Source organism: Macaca mulatta, chromosome 13 (genome assembly GCF_049350105.2).
Source record: "Macaca mulatta isolate MMU2019108-1 chromosome 13, T2T-MMU8v2.0, whole genome shotgun sequence".
In the NCBI taxonomy this organism is placed as follows: Eukaryota; Metazoa; Chordata; class Mammalia; order Primates; family Cercopithecidae; genus Macaca; species Macaca mulatta.
Genome location: NC_133418.1, coordinates 82,487,378 through 82,504,554, shown reverse-complemented (window position 1 = coordinate 82,504,554; position 17,177 = coordinate 82,487,378). Strand labels below are relative to the sequence as shown.

The 17,177-nt window shown below is 42.0% G+C and overlaps 1 protein-coding gene across 5 annotated transcripts in view; it reads right to left on the bottom strand.

Annotated features, from left to right (window-relative positions):
• Window positions 1-17,177, bottom strand: part of COX7A2L (cytochrome c oxidase subunit 7A2 like) — a 36,751-nt gene that overhangs the window by 9,311 nt on the left and 10,263 nt on the right. For 3 of the 5 annotated variants that reach the window (XM_028831729.2, NM_001301704.2, XM_028831728.2), the window contains exons 2-3: window positions 9,450-9,581; window positions 6,729-7,589 (exon numbers count right to left, since the gene is read on the bottom strand). In XM_028831729.2, coding sequence (XP_028687562.1) covers window positions 7,449-7,589; window positions 9,450-9,581 — 273 coding nt within the window. In that variant the 3' untranslated portion in view covers window positions 6,729-7,448. Of the gene's footprint in view, window positions 1-6,728; window positions 7,590-9,449; window positions 9,582-17,177 lie in introns of those variants that run through there. The other 2 variants (XR_003721765.2, XR_013402429.1) reach the window with 1 other exon arrangement.

Sequence of the window (17,177 nt, the reverse complement as noted above, 5' to 3'; positions counted from 1 at the left end):
TGTGGGGATGAACAGACCTCAGAGTCAGACAAGCAGGGGAGCCTGCCCAAGGCCACACACATGAAGGGAAGAAAAAAGCAGATAAATAAACCAAAGCTGGCCAGTGTTATCAAAGTCACAGCAACCTTCACCTCACCCAGCAGCTTCACAGCAAAGTCACCCTGGATGAAGGGGCCGAGGAGGAGAGGGAAAGCTAGTCAGACCCCGAAAGGGAACCTGGCTGACAGAGCAAAGCGAGGGATAAGTAGGCACTGCTTCACAAGGACAAGTGTAAAGTAGCCAGGTTCAACCCTTCTTACCCTTGTGTACCTAAAAAAAATTTACATCGATGCATATCTAAGCTTAATACCTAACATTTTTCATCTTAAATTTAAGTAGTTGCAAAAAGTATGGTTTCTATTGTTAAAAATATTAGCTAAATTATTAAATCACTTCTAAAGGCATCCAATGGGATGTAAATTCCACTCAGTTGGACACCCACCTTCATCTGGTTAAAAATACACATCTATACAACAGTCAGATACCTCTGCTTCTACGCATATTTCCATTCCACTCCCATACCCACAACATTACCCCTAAAATTTACCCTCATACAGCTTTAGGAATGAAAGTCTCCTTTTGCTCATGCATAATTCTCTGTAACACTCTAAAATTGAAATTTGTTTAAATTTCCTGTGACCATAAACTCTAAGTGTTAGAAATATTTTTATTCTAGATTGAATTATTACAATTACTGTTAGTACATATTTGACCAAAACAAAGTATGAGAAAATCTGTCTTAGAATGTACTGCAGGCCCGGCGCGGTGGCTCACGCCTGTAAGGTCAGGAGATGGAGACCATCCCGGCTAAGGTGGTGAAACCCTATCTCTACTAAAAATACAAAAACTTAGCCGCATGGTGGCGGACACCCGTAGTCCCAGCTACTCGGGAGGCTGAGGCAGGAGAATGGCCTGAACCCAGGAGGCGAAGCTTGCAGTGAGCCAAGATTGCGCCACTGCACTCCAGCCTGGGCGACAGAGCAAGGCTCCGTCTCAAAACAAAAAGAATGCGTCACAATTAGAGGGAGCGAGCTGGTTCAGATTTAAATGGATAAATCTTGCTTACTATTAAAATAAGATAATTTCAACAGAAATTCCATTCCCATTTTTATTTTTACAGATATAAGCACTCAAAAACCTTGTTTTCATAAACAGAAGGGAATGAAGTTTCTCCTGAGTTATAACTGAAAGTCATGTGGTGATCTATTATCAAAATTATTTTTAGGTCGGGCATGGTGGCTCACACTTGTAGTCCTAGCACTTTGGGAGGCTGAGACAGGTATATCACCTGAGGTCAGGAGTTCGAGACCAGCCTGACCAACATGGAGAAACCCTGTCTCTATTAAAAATACAAAAATTAAACAGGTATAGTGGCACACACCTGTAATCCCAGCTACTCGGGAGGCTGAAGCAGGAGAATCGCTTGAACCTGGGAGGCGGAGGTTGCAGGGAGGCGGAGGTTGCAGTGAGATGAGAACGCACCACTGCACTTCAGCCTGGGTGACAAAAGCGAAGCTCTGTCTCAAAACGAAAACAAAAACAAAAACAAAATTATTTGTAATGATCAAATGACAACTTAGTTGGCTCCTCCAGTTTTGTTAAAAACCTCTAAATTGCGAAAAAAAAAATGTCAGTCATTAGAGTCACACACTTCCTCAATGTTACCAATATTTGCACTTATTCCCACGTTGCCCCAGGGATGGTTTTCACTCTCCAGGGCAACACCCCTTGGTGGGACAAGAATGGCTGAGGGTCTGCCTTCCGTTCAGAGTGAAAGATCATCATACAGGACCCCCTTAAGCCAGGTGTGCTCTGCAGCAGCTTAATTTTAGGAGGTGTAATAGAGGATGACTTAAAATAATTCCCTTAAACTATCCTTGTGTGGGTACCCCAGGAAGTCTTCATACCCCCAGGGTCATGTGAACCCAGAGCACTGTTGTGAAGAGTAGGACTGCATTTACTCAGCATCGCAGCCTAACTGCATGGCCTGGAGGAGGTGAGTAGAGGGAAGACCCTGCATTAACAGCATCTCATCTAGACAGCACTGAGAAGAGACGAGCTGGTGAGAGGGAGGAGGCTCTGCCTCTGAGTAAACAAACCAACCTGGCAAGGGTTCAGGGTAATGTGCTTAGAAGGCATAATCCTAACTCTGAGAATACAGCGAATCCTAACTCTGAGAATACAGCGAATTGACATCTTGGATGTCAATTAACATCCAAGAATAGGACAGCCCAGACTTCTTGCCTGCATCTGCCCCCACAGCCTGGCACCAAACAGCTGACTGGCCCAGTGGGGGACACCTCACCCAAATGGGACAATAACATTCTCTCTCTCCTGGAATTTAGGGCATGTTGCCAGCAGCTGGACAACCATTTCCTTCCAAATCCAGTGAGAAATAGAGAAAGCTGGTCTGCAGAAACAGAATTAAACAGCTGCATAATCAAGAGAGTGACAGAAAGGACAGCTGCCTTGGACCCAAAGGCAGTCCTTGTGAGGCCCAGCTTCACTCAGGTTCTGAAAAATCTCCCTTTCTGTATCAGCTGGATTTAATGAACTTCTGGAACTTGCAATCAGAAGAGGTTTGGCTCAGACAGGAGTCACTAGAGACTATCCCTAAGGAAGTCAGCCCAATAGACCAATACATTCAGCATTATCAGTGAGTACTCTGGGCCAGGCAAGTGGCTCACATCTGTAATCCCAACACTTTGGGAGGCTAGGGCAGGAGGACTGCTTGAGGCCAGGAGTTCAAGACCAGCCTGGGCAACACAGCAACAAGACCTCGTCTCTACCAAAAGCATGTTGCAGCAGCGCCTACAGACCCACTACGTAGGAGGGTGAGGTGGATCACTTGAGCCCAGGGAGTCAAGACTACAGTGAGCCAATACCGAGCCACTGCACTCCAGTCTGGGTGACAGAGTGAGACCCTGTCTCAAAAAAAGAAAAATGAAATTACCTTTTTATTATAATGAGTGATGCTGAGTATCTTTTTTTTAAAAATGTTTTATTCTTTTTAAAGGTAAGTTGTATTTCCTTTTTTTATGAGCTATCTATTCATGTACTTTGCCCATTTATCTCTAGAATACCTTTTTTTTTTTAATTCTTTAGAGACTGGTTCTTGCCCTGTCACCCAGGCTGAAATGCAGGGGCACAATCTCAGCTCACTGCAGCCTTGACCTCCTCGGCTCAGGCGATTCTCCTGCCTCAGCCCTTTTTGTATTTTTGTAGAGACGCTTCATCGTGTTGCCCAGGCTGGTCTTGAACTCCTGAGCTGAAGTGGTCTGCCGCCCCAGCCTCCCAGCATGCTGGGATTATAGGTGTGAGTCATGGCGCCCCGCCTAGTGAGGCAATTTAAACCACAAAGAAATGTTATCACTTAGAGGATTGGCAAAGATCACAAAGTTTGGTAATATTTTATGTAGACAAAGGTGAAGAGAAACAGGCACTCTCAACGCTGCTAGATAGGAATGTCAACCAGCACCAAATTTTTTTAGTAATTAGCACTACTGAAATTGGAAAACGCACATCCCCCTCACCCACTAAATCTCACGTCTAGAAATGGTCCTAGAAATATAGCCAACATTGTGTTAAATGACAGCTCAAGATGATGCATTCAAGTCAGATTTATAAAAGCAAAAAATGTGAAACTGAATACCCTTCAAAAACAGACTAAACTATGGTACATTCATAAAATAAAATCCAATGTAGAAAAATGAAACAGAACAATCTCTAAGCTACAAGTGAGATTTGGAAGGTATACGAACTACCATTGAGGCAAAAATAAAACAGGCGAAGAAAATGCGTCGCCGGGCATGGCAGCTCACACCTGTCATCCCAACACTTTGGGACGCCAAGGCAGGTGGACCACCTGAGGTCAGGAGTTCAAGACCAGCCTGACCAACCCAGAGAAACCCCGTCTCTACTAAAAATACAAAATTAGCCGGTTGTGGTGGCGCATGCCAGTAATCCCAGCTACTCGGGAGGCTGAGGCAGAAGAATTGCTTGAACCCAGGAAGCAGAAGTTGTGTTGAGCTGAGATGATGCCATTACACTCCAGCCTGGCAACAAGAGCAAAACTCCATCTCAAAAAAAAGAAAGAAAAAGCGTGTATATAAATTCATAGAATATACCTGATAATAAACAGAGGAAACTGAGGTAAGGAAAACACAAGGTCAGCGTGGAAGCCATCTTGTCTGTCACAAAGTAGGGAGGTGATCAAAGACTAATAGGAGATGCTCATAGAACACAGAAGCCACATTTCAGCATCGAAATGAATAATGGCAGAGGTGCTTATTATACATCAAATTAGGAAATTCAGTCATATTTCTTTAAAGGCTCATCTTCAAAGAAGAAATATCAAAAATGTAGAAGGAATGACAACAGAAAAAATCACTTTACAACCACCTTAGTAATAATTCAGTCAAGAATGACCAGCGAACAGAGAATGCAAACTGCTGAGGAGACGATATTCCCAGTCTCAAATATCACCCCTCAGGCTACTTATTAATTGCAAAGGGGAAAGGGTATCAACTTGACAAGGGAGAAATCTGGCAGACACAACTTCAAATCACCAATAATGGGACAAGCTGGTATCAAGTACCACTTGACATAATGAGGACACCGTATCACCTATAAAGAACTCCTGACAAAAATGTTTAACCTGAAGCCACAATGAGACAATCCGACAAATCCAAGTTGAGGAATGTCCTACAAAACAACTGACCTGGACTCTTCATATAGGTCACTATTAGGAAGGGCACTGGGGACTGACTATTCTGGATAAAAAGAGACTGAAGAGTCACAACATGCCAGGCGCGGTGGCCCACGCCTGTAATCCCAGCACTTTGGGAGGCTGAGGCGGGAGGATCACAAGGTCAGAATATCGAGACCATCCTGGCCAACATGGTGAAACCCCATCTCTACTAAAAATACAAACAATCAGCGGGACATGGTGGTGTGCACCTGTAGTCCTAGTTACTTGGGAGGCTGACTCAAGAGAATTGCTTGAACGCGGGAGGCAGAGATTGCAGTGAGCCGAGGTCATGCCACTGCTCTCCAGCCTGGAGACAGAGTGAGACTCCATCTCAAACAAACAAAAAAAGTCACAATAACTAAATGCAATGTATGATCCTTGGCTGGATCCTGGACCCAAAACAAAAACAAAAATGAACTGCATCTGCTGGTGAGAATGTTAAATGGTACAACTGAGTTGGAAACAGTCTGGCAGTTCCTCAAAATGTTAAACAGAGTTATCATATGATGCAGGAATTCCAGATACCCAGGAGAAATGAAAACGTATGTCCACGTAAAAATTTGTTCACTATTGCTCACAGCAGCATTATTCATAACATCCCCAAAGTGGAAAGAACTCAAATGTCCATCCATAGATGAGTAGATAAACAAAATGCAGTATATCCATTCAACTGAATACTATTCAGCCATAAAAAAGAATAAAGTATCAATTCATGCCACAACATGGATAAGCCTTAAAAACATGACACTGAGAGAAGCCAGTCACATACATCACACATCATATGATTATATTTATATGAAATATCCAGGAAACACAAATCCATAGAGACTGAAAATAGATGAGTGCTTGCTTTGGGCTGGGAGGTGGGAGTTGGGGAGGGAAGGCAAGTGATTGCTAATCGGTACAGGGTTTCTTTTTAGGGTGATAGAAGTGTTCTAAAATTGATTCTCGTGGTGGCTATAAAACTCCAAATACAGTAAAAACCAATGAATTGTATACTTTAGGTGAACTGTACAGTATGTAAATTATATTCCAATAAAGCTGTTATTTTTTTTAAAACACAACTATAAAGAACTCATTATTAGAACAACTGGGGAAATTTGAAAGTAAACTATATATTAGATGATAGTATTGTGATAAATGTTAACTTTAATCAGTCTGACAACTGGATTCTGGTTATAAAGGAACACATGTCCTTAGGAGATACTTGCTAAAGTATTTATGGCTGATTTATAATTCCATAACAATCTTAAGTGATTCAACAAAAACCAGATCTATGTGTGTGTGCACGTATGCATTGTGTGTGCCTGTGTGAGAGAACAAGAAAAAGCAAAGGTGCGAATATATTGGTAACTGGTGATCTAAGTGAAGGATATACAGGTATATATTGTACTATGCTTAGTCTTTCTGTAGTCTGAAAATTTTCAAAATAAAAACTTGGGGGAAATACCAGGGAATAAAATTTAGATTTGCAGATAGATATATACACACACACACACACACACACACATATATATATCACTGCATAGCTACTACTGAGTATTTTCAAATCACCATATTTTATCCTGAGCAAGAGGTCACTGTTCTGTGCTATGGTAAGATACAAACCATTCCTTTATATATAATAAAACTCCACCTTTTTTCAAAATTAATATAGGGTAAGTGAAGTCTACCAATCATGACAGCAAAGGAAATTAGTGTCTAAATGAACTGTGAGTTACAGGCACATTTCACTAAGGGGCAGGCAGGTTTTTATAAAAAACCATACGGTAATCATCAATATGCCATTAAGACTCCTATTATGAGACTTTTAGGAATCATTTTGTAAAGATTATCTGGTGCCTAATTAACAAGAAAGAAATTAGACTCAGGTTTAAGATGCTGCTGGTGTTCTGAAATTACTCTGAAAGGTCATTTGAAGAACTTCAAACTTAAAATGTTTCATTCATGTATTTATTCCACAGTCAAAATAAATCATAATTTAAAGCTATAACATTTTTAAAAGATAAAGGAGAATTTGTGGCACAGCTGCATTAACAAAACAGACACCAGTCTAAAGTGCAACACTAAACAGGTGTTCTCTGTTCCCATGGTGGAATAAATACACACAGTTACACATAAGATTTCACTGACGATAGGAGATGAGGCAAATAACCCTTTGAAATTAACTGTCCAACGAATAGAGGCAGGCTACATTAATTTAACATTTTACTGCAAAATGGAAAAAATCCCCGAGGCGACTAACTCAAACCCCTCATTTCATGCACATGACCTTGGCTTCTGTGTTCTTTCCACAGCCACATCCAAATCCAGAAAGTCTTCTGCACCCCGTGCTCAAAAATGCCACCTCAAGTCCCTGAGGTCCTCAGCACAGACTGACGTTAACAAGCCTGTGTGCAGCCTTCATCTAGAACCTCCAGGGAAATCAGGAGCACACAGAGCAAAGCACCATTTCTTTAAACAATGGCTTTAACTGTCGAATGAGCTCTGACAAGTCATATGCATTTCATAAACAAACCAAAACATCATCTTCATATCTTCCTATTTTTCTTGCAAAAATATTAAGCCATCCAAGTAAAAAAAAAATTTTAATTTAACAATGAAAAAGGAAATTCAAAGGGTTTATGCCAAAAAACAAACCAGTCCTCTGCAGCCTAACTCATTTGTTTTTAGGCTGCGAAGCCATGTAGAGGGCAATCAGGCAGTAGATGGTCCCTCCCAGAGTCAGCGCCATGGTGGTCCGGTAAAGCATTTGGTCAGGCAGGCCTCGTTTCAGGTAGATGGGCACACCATCAGCTTTCTTGAAAGCAAGAATTAACAAGGGCATGGTTGAGAAGAAAAATATTTTACAATTTTATTCTTTAAATTAAAAAAAAAAAAATTTGTCTACTCTGTAAGTAATTCATCAAAATGTGACAGTGGGAAAAGCCCTAATCCATGGAACGCTAGTAGATGTTCCTATAAATGTAGCTAAAGCTTGTAAATCCAAAGTCATTCTCCAAAATGCTGCCTCAGGGAACATGCATGCAAAAGATTCCAAATGTCTAAGACATTTATCATATATTGCTTAACTGGAGCATTGGTGCATTTTTTAAAAGGCAAAGGTAACCAGTAGTTAAAAGAAGTGCAGGCAGGAGAGGCTGGGCACAGTGGCTCACACCTGTAATCCCAGCACTTTGGGAGGCCGAGGCAGGCAGATGGCTTGAGCCCAGGAGTTCAAGACCAGCCTGGGCAACACGGCAAAACCCTGTCTCTACAGAATAACTAAAATTAGTCAGGTGTGGTGGTGTGTGCCTGTAGTCTCAGCTATTAGGGAAGCTGAGGTAGGAGGATCACTTGAGCCCAAGAGGTCAAGGATGCAGTGGGCCGTGAGTGGGCCGTGAGTGTGCCACTACACTCCAGCCTGGGTGACAGAGTAAGGCTCTGTGTTAAAACAGATAAAAAGAGGTGCTGGCACGAGAAACGTTCTCCATTTAGTTTGGATTCTGATTATAAGTGGATGGGATTGGAGTACTTCATGTCAATAATAAAAAGGTTCAAGTCCATTTGGGATTCGACTGCCCTCTTTCCGTCACACTGTTAAACACATTTAATAATCAAATTCCATGAGATATTTAAATCATCATCATCATCATCATCTTAGAGACTGGGTCTCACTCTGTTACCCGGGCTGGAATGCAGTGGCTCAATCATAGCTCACTGCAGCCTCAAAATCCTGGGCTAAAATGATCCTCCCGCCTCGGCCTCTGGAGTAGCTGGGGTTACAGATGCGTGCCAACACACACAGCTAACTTTTCTTGTAGAGACAGGGTCTCGTTATGCTGCCCAGGCTGATCAAGCAATCCTCCTACCCTGGCCTCCCAAAGTGTTGGGGCTGCAGAAGTGAGCCACCGCACCTGGCCTGTTTAACTCATATTTTGCAGTGTCCAAAATCCCTCCCCACTGCACCTTGAGATTCTAAATGCTCTCTCAAACCTTACTGATCAGATAAAAAGAGATTAAACTGATCAAAACAAAAGTGCTCTATCCTCAAGATGGGTCTGGACCTGGACTACTTCTGAGGAGGAGAAGCTACCTTACAGCAACAGCAGTAGCAAGCACTGCCATGGCACCAAAGAGTTGGTCAGGTCACTAACTTCTCAATCATTTGCAGGTAGTTTCACTCTAATAATATTTTCAATTCCAATGCTGGCTTCTCTGTTGATACGCAAACCCATAAGCACCTCCTCTACTTTCAGCAATAGCTCAGTGAATTTTAATATCAAGCAAGCAAAGAACAATTAAAAAAAAACTCACTGCCAAGTCACTACATGTGTCACAAAGTCAAATATATATATTGGGTTATTCAGTTATACAGGCTATTCAGTTATAGAGGCTATTCCTTCTTCCATGCAATAAATGATCAAGAGCTATTCATGCCATTTCAAAACCCTCATACCCTTAAATACTAATGAGGAAATTAACCACCCTCCCCTCTTTTATCAGTATCTACCTATATAAAGTTCTATTCGTTTATGGCTCAAACTAAAATCAAGAGAATACTACTTAAAGAAAAAAGAAGGAGGTTGGATAGTACACTAGATTAAGATTTAGTTTCATAAGGGATTTTTTAAGCCTATGTATTTCACAGGCTTCTCTGCTGTAGAGTATCTTCCCTCACCTGGAAAAACTTCTGTAGCTCTGGAACTCTGTTTTTCCCAGCATAGTCATACACTGTGGAATCGGAGGTCAGTTTAGTTGGTGTGGCAAATATGATAGGTGGTGCTTCTGTGGAAACCACAGGCTTTAATCCCTGTAGAGAAAAAAAGGAAAATGGCAAGTTGAAAGTATGTCTGAGGAGACTGTCTGGAATAGTGGAGGCAGCCATTCAACCATGAGACAGAAAGAAAATCTCTCCAGCTTTCCCAGAGCAAACCCTGTCAAGAACCCCTTGCCATTATGATTGCAGGGAGAGGGTGAGGGTCAGGGGGACGACAACGAAGGCACAGTCTGAGCTTCCAGAAATACCTGGTGTGTCTTAATCTTCTTAGCAAACCAGTAAAACATCTATAATCTGTTATGAACTTGTCATTAGCTTTTATGGGGAATCTGTCTGCCCCTTTTTTCTTCCAAATGAGCTAATCTAGTAACATGGAATGTCTAACCCCAGAGCGAACTTCAGAAACTTTTCCCAACACACAATAAAGAAATATTCAACGTGGAACAGCCTTACTGGTTTAAAACAAAACTAAACAAACAAACAATACTTGCCTTCAAGGACCAGAACACAAAATCAAAACAAAAAATTTTTTGAAATGAACTTTTCAGCATAAACCCATAACTGAAAACACATATAGCAAAAATTTAAACAAGGTGAAGGGGGAGGAAGTACTGATACATGCTACAACATGGATAAGCCTCTAAAACATTATGCTGGGTCAAAGAAACCAGTCCCAAAGACCACATACTGTATGATGCCATTCATAGGAAAGTCTAGAAGAGGGAACCGTAGAGACAGAAGGTAGGTTAATGGATGCTTCAGGTGGGGGCTTGGGAGCTAGGGAGGTAACAGTTAAAAGGTATATTGGTATCCTTTTGAGGTGATAAAAAACGCTCTAAAATTAACTGTGGTGGTAGTTGCATATATCTGTGAATACACTAAAAACCCCTAAATTGTACCCTTTAAATGGGCATATTGTATGCTATGCAAATTATATCTCAATAAAGCTGCTTTAAAAAAAGGGAGGGAGCTCTGGTTTTTTTATCTTAAAGGAGTAAACCTACAGTGACAAATACATAGAGTAATCCAAAATAACCTGTAAATTAAAATAAGGAGCTAAGAGTTATAAGCCAATAAAAATCATCCTTTTATTTAAATTCTAACTAAGAAAAATAAAAATTTAAAGTCAGAAAGCAGAATTCAAACCCAGCCTTTTCCTTTCACAAAGAAGGAAACCTCTTGCCCAAATACAGTCATCAGTCCACTGATTCTTGTCTCAAAGAAATCTGAATTTACCTATAATTGACAGGGCCTATTATAAAGATTAGATATTGAAAACCTCAATGCTACTCCCACCAGGCAAGCATTAGATGAACAGGTCGATAAAAAAAGCATTAAAGTAAACTTGGCTTCTATTTCTTCTGACACAGTACAATAAATGGGAATGAACCATGGCCTGTTTTCTGTAATGTATTCATTCATTCAACATTTATTACTGATCACTAACTCTGCACTAGAATAATGTATTCATTCATTCAACATTTATTACTGATCACTAACTCTACACTACAATAAATAAGATCGCCACAATCTCAGCCACCACGGATATTAACATTATAAACCAACAGCAGCTAGTATCTATTTAACCCTTGTGAAGTGTCAGTATTATGTTAAACATTTCATATGCATTACCTCACTTAATTCTGACAGCAACCCTATGAAGATATTACTATTCCCATTTTTCAGAGGAAAACAGTGGAGAGAGAATAACTTGCCTTAGATCAAATAGTGAAAAGCGAGTCAAGTTTTCAAACTCATGCCTTTTTCAAGTCCAGAGCCCTGGCTTTTAAGTATTCCACAACTCACACCCCACCCTCCCCCATCAACTGTTGCTTAAAATCAACAGCCCATTTAAAGAGAAAGTTTGGTCAGTAAGATGTCAGCCTACATTCAGAAATATAACACACTCAAAACAGAGCGTCAGAGGAGTCGGAGAGGCAAACAGAGGCTCTGCGATCAAGATCAAAAGGCTAACAAGGATCGTGGTTTGAACTGGATACAGAATGTCAGATACTCCTTTATATCATTCTGTGAGCTCACCATATTTTCTCCTTGAAATAACCATTTCTTCTTGAACGCAAAAATGTAAAAACCCTTTCTACCAAGGATCTACAAAAATGGTTTGAAAGTAAATTCATGTCTCAACAGGACTAATGTGAGAGTATTTTTGAAGGGATTATATTTGTTTGTCCAACCATGCAGTGATTCAAAACTACAGCAAGGTTTTTGAACAGTATCATCTGAAAACAGGAATATCAACCATCGTAATTTTAAATTAATTCCGTATTTCCCTTTATAATATTGTAAAAATTTATAGAATTGAAGTTACCTATAATCTCATTATCTTATCCCATTAATTGCCATAAATTGTAAATTTGCCTCCAGTGTTTATTCAGGTTTAATAACTTAATAGTCAGTGTAAAGTCCTACATTCTGCTTTTTTTTTTTTTTTTTGAGACGGAGTCTCGCTCTGTTGCCCTGGCTGGAGTGCAGTGGTGCAATCTCGGCTCACAACAACCTCCACCTCTCACGTTCAAGCCATTCTCCTGTCTCAGCCTCCTGAGTAGCTGGGACTACAGGTATGTGCCACCACGCCCAGCTAATTTTGTATTTTTCATAGAGATGGGGTTTTGCCATGTTGGCCAGGCTGGTCTCGAACTCCTGACCTCAGGTGATCCACCAACCTTGGCCTCCCAAAGTGCTGGGATTACAGGCGTGAGCCACCACACCCGGCCCATTCTGCCTTTCTTCCTTTTTGAGCCAGGCTCTTGCTTTGTCACTCAGGCTAGAGTGCGGTGGCATGATCCTGACTCACTGCAGCCTCCAATTCCCAGGCTCAAGTGATCTTCCTGCCTCAGCCCCCTGAGTATCTGGGACTACAGGAAAATGTCACCACACTTGGCTAAATTTTTAATTTTTTGTAGACAGGGTCTGGCTATGTTGCCCAGGCCGGTCTTGAACTCCTGAGCTCCAGCGATCCTCCCACCTGAGCCTTCAAAGTGCTGGGATTACAGGTGTGAGCCATCAAGCCCAGCCTCATTCTGTTTTTGTTTATAATAATAAGTTTTTCAACTTTCCACAGTCTTTGTAACTATCAAATTCATTTTATTTATTTATTTACTTATTTATTTATTTATTTATTTATTTTTGAGTCAGGGTCTCACTCTGTTGAATTTAATCTTCAGAACAACCCTATAAATAAGTTATGATTAGCCCATGTTACAGCTGATTAAAACAATGCTCAGAGATCCCATAAGGAAGATGGGATTCAAACTCACGTTTTTATTACACCGTACTATCAGTAACTTAGCTGTTCTGGTACCACAGGAAAAGGTAGTGAACATTCCTAATGTTTCAAGGCAGCTGGATCACTAGCACTAGGCTTCTCAAGATTGGAAATGACCAGGAAGCTTTATCTACAGGAGAGGATTCAGCGTAAATCTCTTCACCTCTGCCTACTCCAAGACTGCAAGAACTGTCAGTCTCAAACATGTCCCTCCTCATCACAACAACGACAGTGCCAAACTTCCAGGCACTCAGGCCAAAACCTTGGAAATACTCTTTTTATTTTTTTGAGACGAAGTCTCACTCTATCATCCAAGCTAGAGTGCAGTAGCGCATCTTGGCTCAGTGCAACCTCCACCTCCCGGGTTCAAGCGATTCTCCTGCCTCAGCCTCCCATGTAGCTGGGACCACAGGTGTGTACCACCACGCCCGGCTAATTTTTATATTTTTAGTAGAGACAGGGTTTCACCATACTGGTCAGGCTGGTCTTGAACTCCTCACCTCAGGTGATCTGCCCACCTTGGCCTCGCAAAGTGCTGGGATTACAGGCGTGAGCCTCCGCACCTGGCCAAAACCTTGGAAATATTATTGACACCTCTCCCTCATACACTGTAAATGTATGAGGCTCTACCTTCAAAATATATTCAGAATCTGACCACTTCTCACCTACCTCCACCAATTCACACTCGAGTCTAAGCCCCTGGATTTCCACAACAGCCTCCCAATTGGTCTCTCGGCTTCCACTCGTTTGCTGCCATGAAGTCTACTCTTATTACAGCAACCAATGATTTCATTAAAACACAGGATGTCACTAGTCAGCTCAAACCCTCCAAAAGGCCTCCTATCTCACTGAGTGACCCCTAAAGTTCTCACAATGACTTTCTGAGCTCTACAAAGTGCATCCCTTTCTTAGCCCCTCTTATTTTTTATTTTTTGAGACAGGGTCTTGCTCTGTCATTCAGGCTGGAGTGTAGTGGTACAATCACAGCTCACTGTAGCCTCAGCCTCCTGGGCTTAAGGAACCCACCCACTTCAACCTCCTGAGTAGCTGAGATGTCAGGCGTGCACCACCACATCCAGCTAATTTTTTAAAAAATTGTAGGCCGGGCACGGTGGCTCATACCTGTAATCCCAGCACTTTGGGAAGCCAAGGCAGGGGGATCACCTGAGGTTGGGAGTTCAAGACCAGCCTGACCAACATGGAGAAACACTATCTCTACTAAAAATACTAAATTAGCTGGGCTTGGTGGCACATGCCTGTCATCCCAGCTACTCAGGAGGCTGAGCCAGGAGAATTGCTTGAATCCAGGGGGCAGAGGTTGCGGTGAGCCGAGATTGCACCATTGCATTCCAGCCTGGGCAACAAAAGCAAAACTGTATAAAAAAAAAAAAAAATTTTTTTTGTAGACACAGAGTTCCTCTATGTTGGCTAGTCTCAAACTCCTTAGCTCAAGCAGATCCTCCAGCCTCAGCCACCCGAAGAGCTGGGATTACAGGCACGAGCCACTGCACCCCAGCCTAGCCCCACTTCTATCATTCCCCTCCTCCTCCCTAGCCCACCGATCTAGCTCCTGAAACCTCCCAAGCACAGCCATGTTCTCTCTGCCTAGAATGCTCTTCCCCAGGCATCCACGTGGCTTATACCCTCACGTTCTTCAGGTCTTTACCCATCCCCATAAGCCACCTTCTCAGTGAGATCTTTCTGACCAGCCTTTCAAAAACCACATGTCCTCCCCCTTGCCCTACTAACAACTTACCCTCTTTATTTTTCTCCACAGCACTTATCACCACCTAACATACTACATTTTACTTTGCTTACTGTGTCTCCCCCACTACAACGGAAGCTCCATGAGCACAGGATTTAGGCACATCTTGCTCACTGCTCCTATATTCCAAGACTTAGAAAAGCAACTGGCAGAGAAAGCGCATTCACTAAATACATGCAGAATGTTTAAATAAACTAAAGAAAGCTATAGCTTCACCACAATGTAGGTTTCAGTATCTCAAAAACAAAGTCTGATAAATTGGTATTTGATGGCAGGGCATCCACAATTCCCACAGCAATAATAACTGAAAGCTGTTCTTACAATAAGTGGACAGGCCGGGTGTGATGGCTCATGCCTGTGGTCCCACCGCTTTGAGAGGCTGAGGTGGGAGAATCACTTCACTCAGGAGTTTGAGATCAGCCTGGGCAACATATTGAGACTTTGTTTCTACAAAATATCAAAAAATTAGCCAGGTACAGTGGTGCACACCTGTGGTCCCAGCTACTTAGGAAGCTGAGGTGGGAAGATGACTTGAGCCCAGGTGGTTGAGGCTGTAGTGAGCCATGATCATGCCACTATACTCCAGCCTGGGCGACAGAGACCCTGTATCAAAATAAAATTAAAAATAAGTGGACCATAGATCAAGAAAAATCACATACTTTACTTTTCAATACTGAATCTCTTAGCTGCTTAAATAAGCCCACCTCCAAAATTAAGAACCATTCAACCTTAACCACGTTTAGTAATTGAGTTTTTCCTGGTTTATTTCAATTGCTCCAAATTTTTAAAGAGAAAAGTAAACATGCCGGGCCCAGTGGCTCACGCCTGTAATCCCAGCACTTTGGGGGGCCAAGGCAGGCAGATCACAAGGTCAGGAGATCAAGACCATCCTGGCTAACACGGTGAAAACTCGTCTCTAATAAAAATACAAAAAATTAGCCAGGTGTGGTGGCGAGCACCTGTAGTCCCAGCTACTGAGGAGGTTGAGGCAGGAGAATGGTGTGAACCCAGGAGGCAGAGCTTGCAGTGAGCTGAGATTGCACCACTGCACTCCAGCCTGGACCACAAAGCCAGACTCCGTCTCAAAAAAAAAAAAAGAAAAGTAAAAATGATTTTCCCTCTAAAAGTTGGTTGTAACATTTTCCTTTTCTTCTACCTCTTAGGTTTGGGGACGAGGGTGGAGAGAAAAGAGGATTACTCCTCATAATTTTAATTTTTAAATGACAGAAATGTATGAACCTTTTCACTGTAATTTAGGACTGGAAACCAGTTTCAATCTGCAATGACTCAATTCATTTGGCTTTTTGTTTTGTTTTGTTTATAGACAGGATCTCACACTGTCACCCAGGTTGGAGTGCAATGCATTGATCACAGCTCACTGCAGCCTCAAACTCCTGGGCTCAAGTGATCCTCCCACCTCAGCCTCCTGAGTAGCTAGGACTACAAGTATGTGTCACCATGCCCAGCTAATTTTTCTTATTTTTTTTGTAGAAATGGGTTCTCACTGTGTTGCCGAGGCTGGTCTCAAACGACTGGCCTCAAGCTATTCTCCTGCCCTCACCTCCCAAAACACTGGGATTACCAGGGTGAGCCACCACACCTGACCTCTATTTATTTCTAATTGTAAGCTAGACATCACCACCTACCTCCGTGTCCTTCTGACACCGCACGCTCATCATGTCCAAAATTCACTCATAAGCCCATTCAGGAACTCCCTGTCACTGTGAAAAGCACCAATTCACCAATCATCCTGAAGCCCTCCCTCCTCATCCCCAACATCTGTCTCATCTGAAAGGACAAACTCTACCACAACTCTGCATCAAGTTGCTCTGTAACTTCCTACTCGTGCCTCACAAAATTAAGTCCTACCATCCTAGGCCCTTCATGATTTACCTCCATCCTCCACAGTCAAACTTACCTACTCAACACTTCTCCTCCAGACCCCCTCCCTTCCGTTACTCTCACAGTTCCCTTTATCTAGAATACCATTCTGCCATCTTAACTGGGAGAGGAATTCCTAGATCACATAGTAAAATTATATTTCCTTTTTAACAAACTGCCAAACTGTTTTCCAAAGTGGCTGCGTCATTTTACCATTCCCACCATCCCACCACAAATGTAATAGGTTTCGTTTCTCTACATCCTCACCAATAGTTGTTATCGTCTGTCTTTTTGATTCTAGGCATTCTGGTGGATATTAAATGGTATCTCACTGTGGTTGTGATTTGCTCTTCTCTAATAACTAAAGATGTTAAACATGTTCATGTGCTTATTGGTCTCAATTTATTGTTGACGCAGTTCAGAGAAAGATAAGGAAGACGCTTTTCAACCAACGGAAAACGCTATCCCACCAACCACTCGCTGTCAAGCTGACTTACAAATCTCTATCTGTGCAACTGTTACTGAACCACCTTTTCCATGTTATGTTATTTAATGCATGGTAAATTATTCACTTTACTTACTACTAAAAGTTACAAACATCTTCATTATATATTTCCAGGAAAGGAAAAAGCTGAAATACTCCTAATTACCAAACTCAGAGCACCTAGTTGGGAGGGCACCTGTCACAATCACTCAG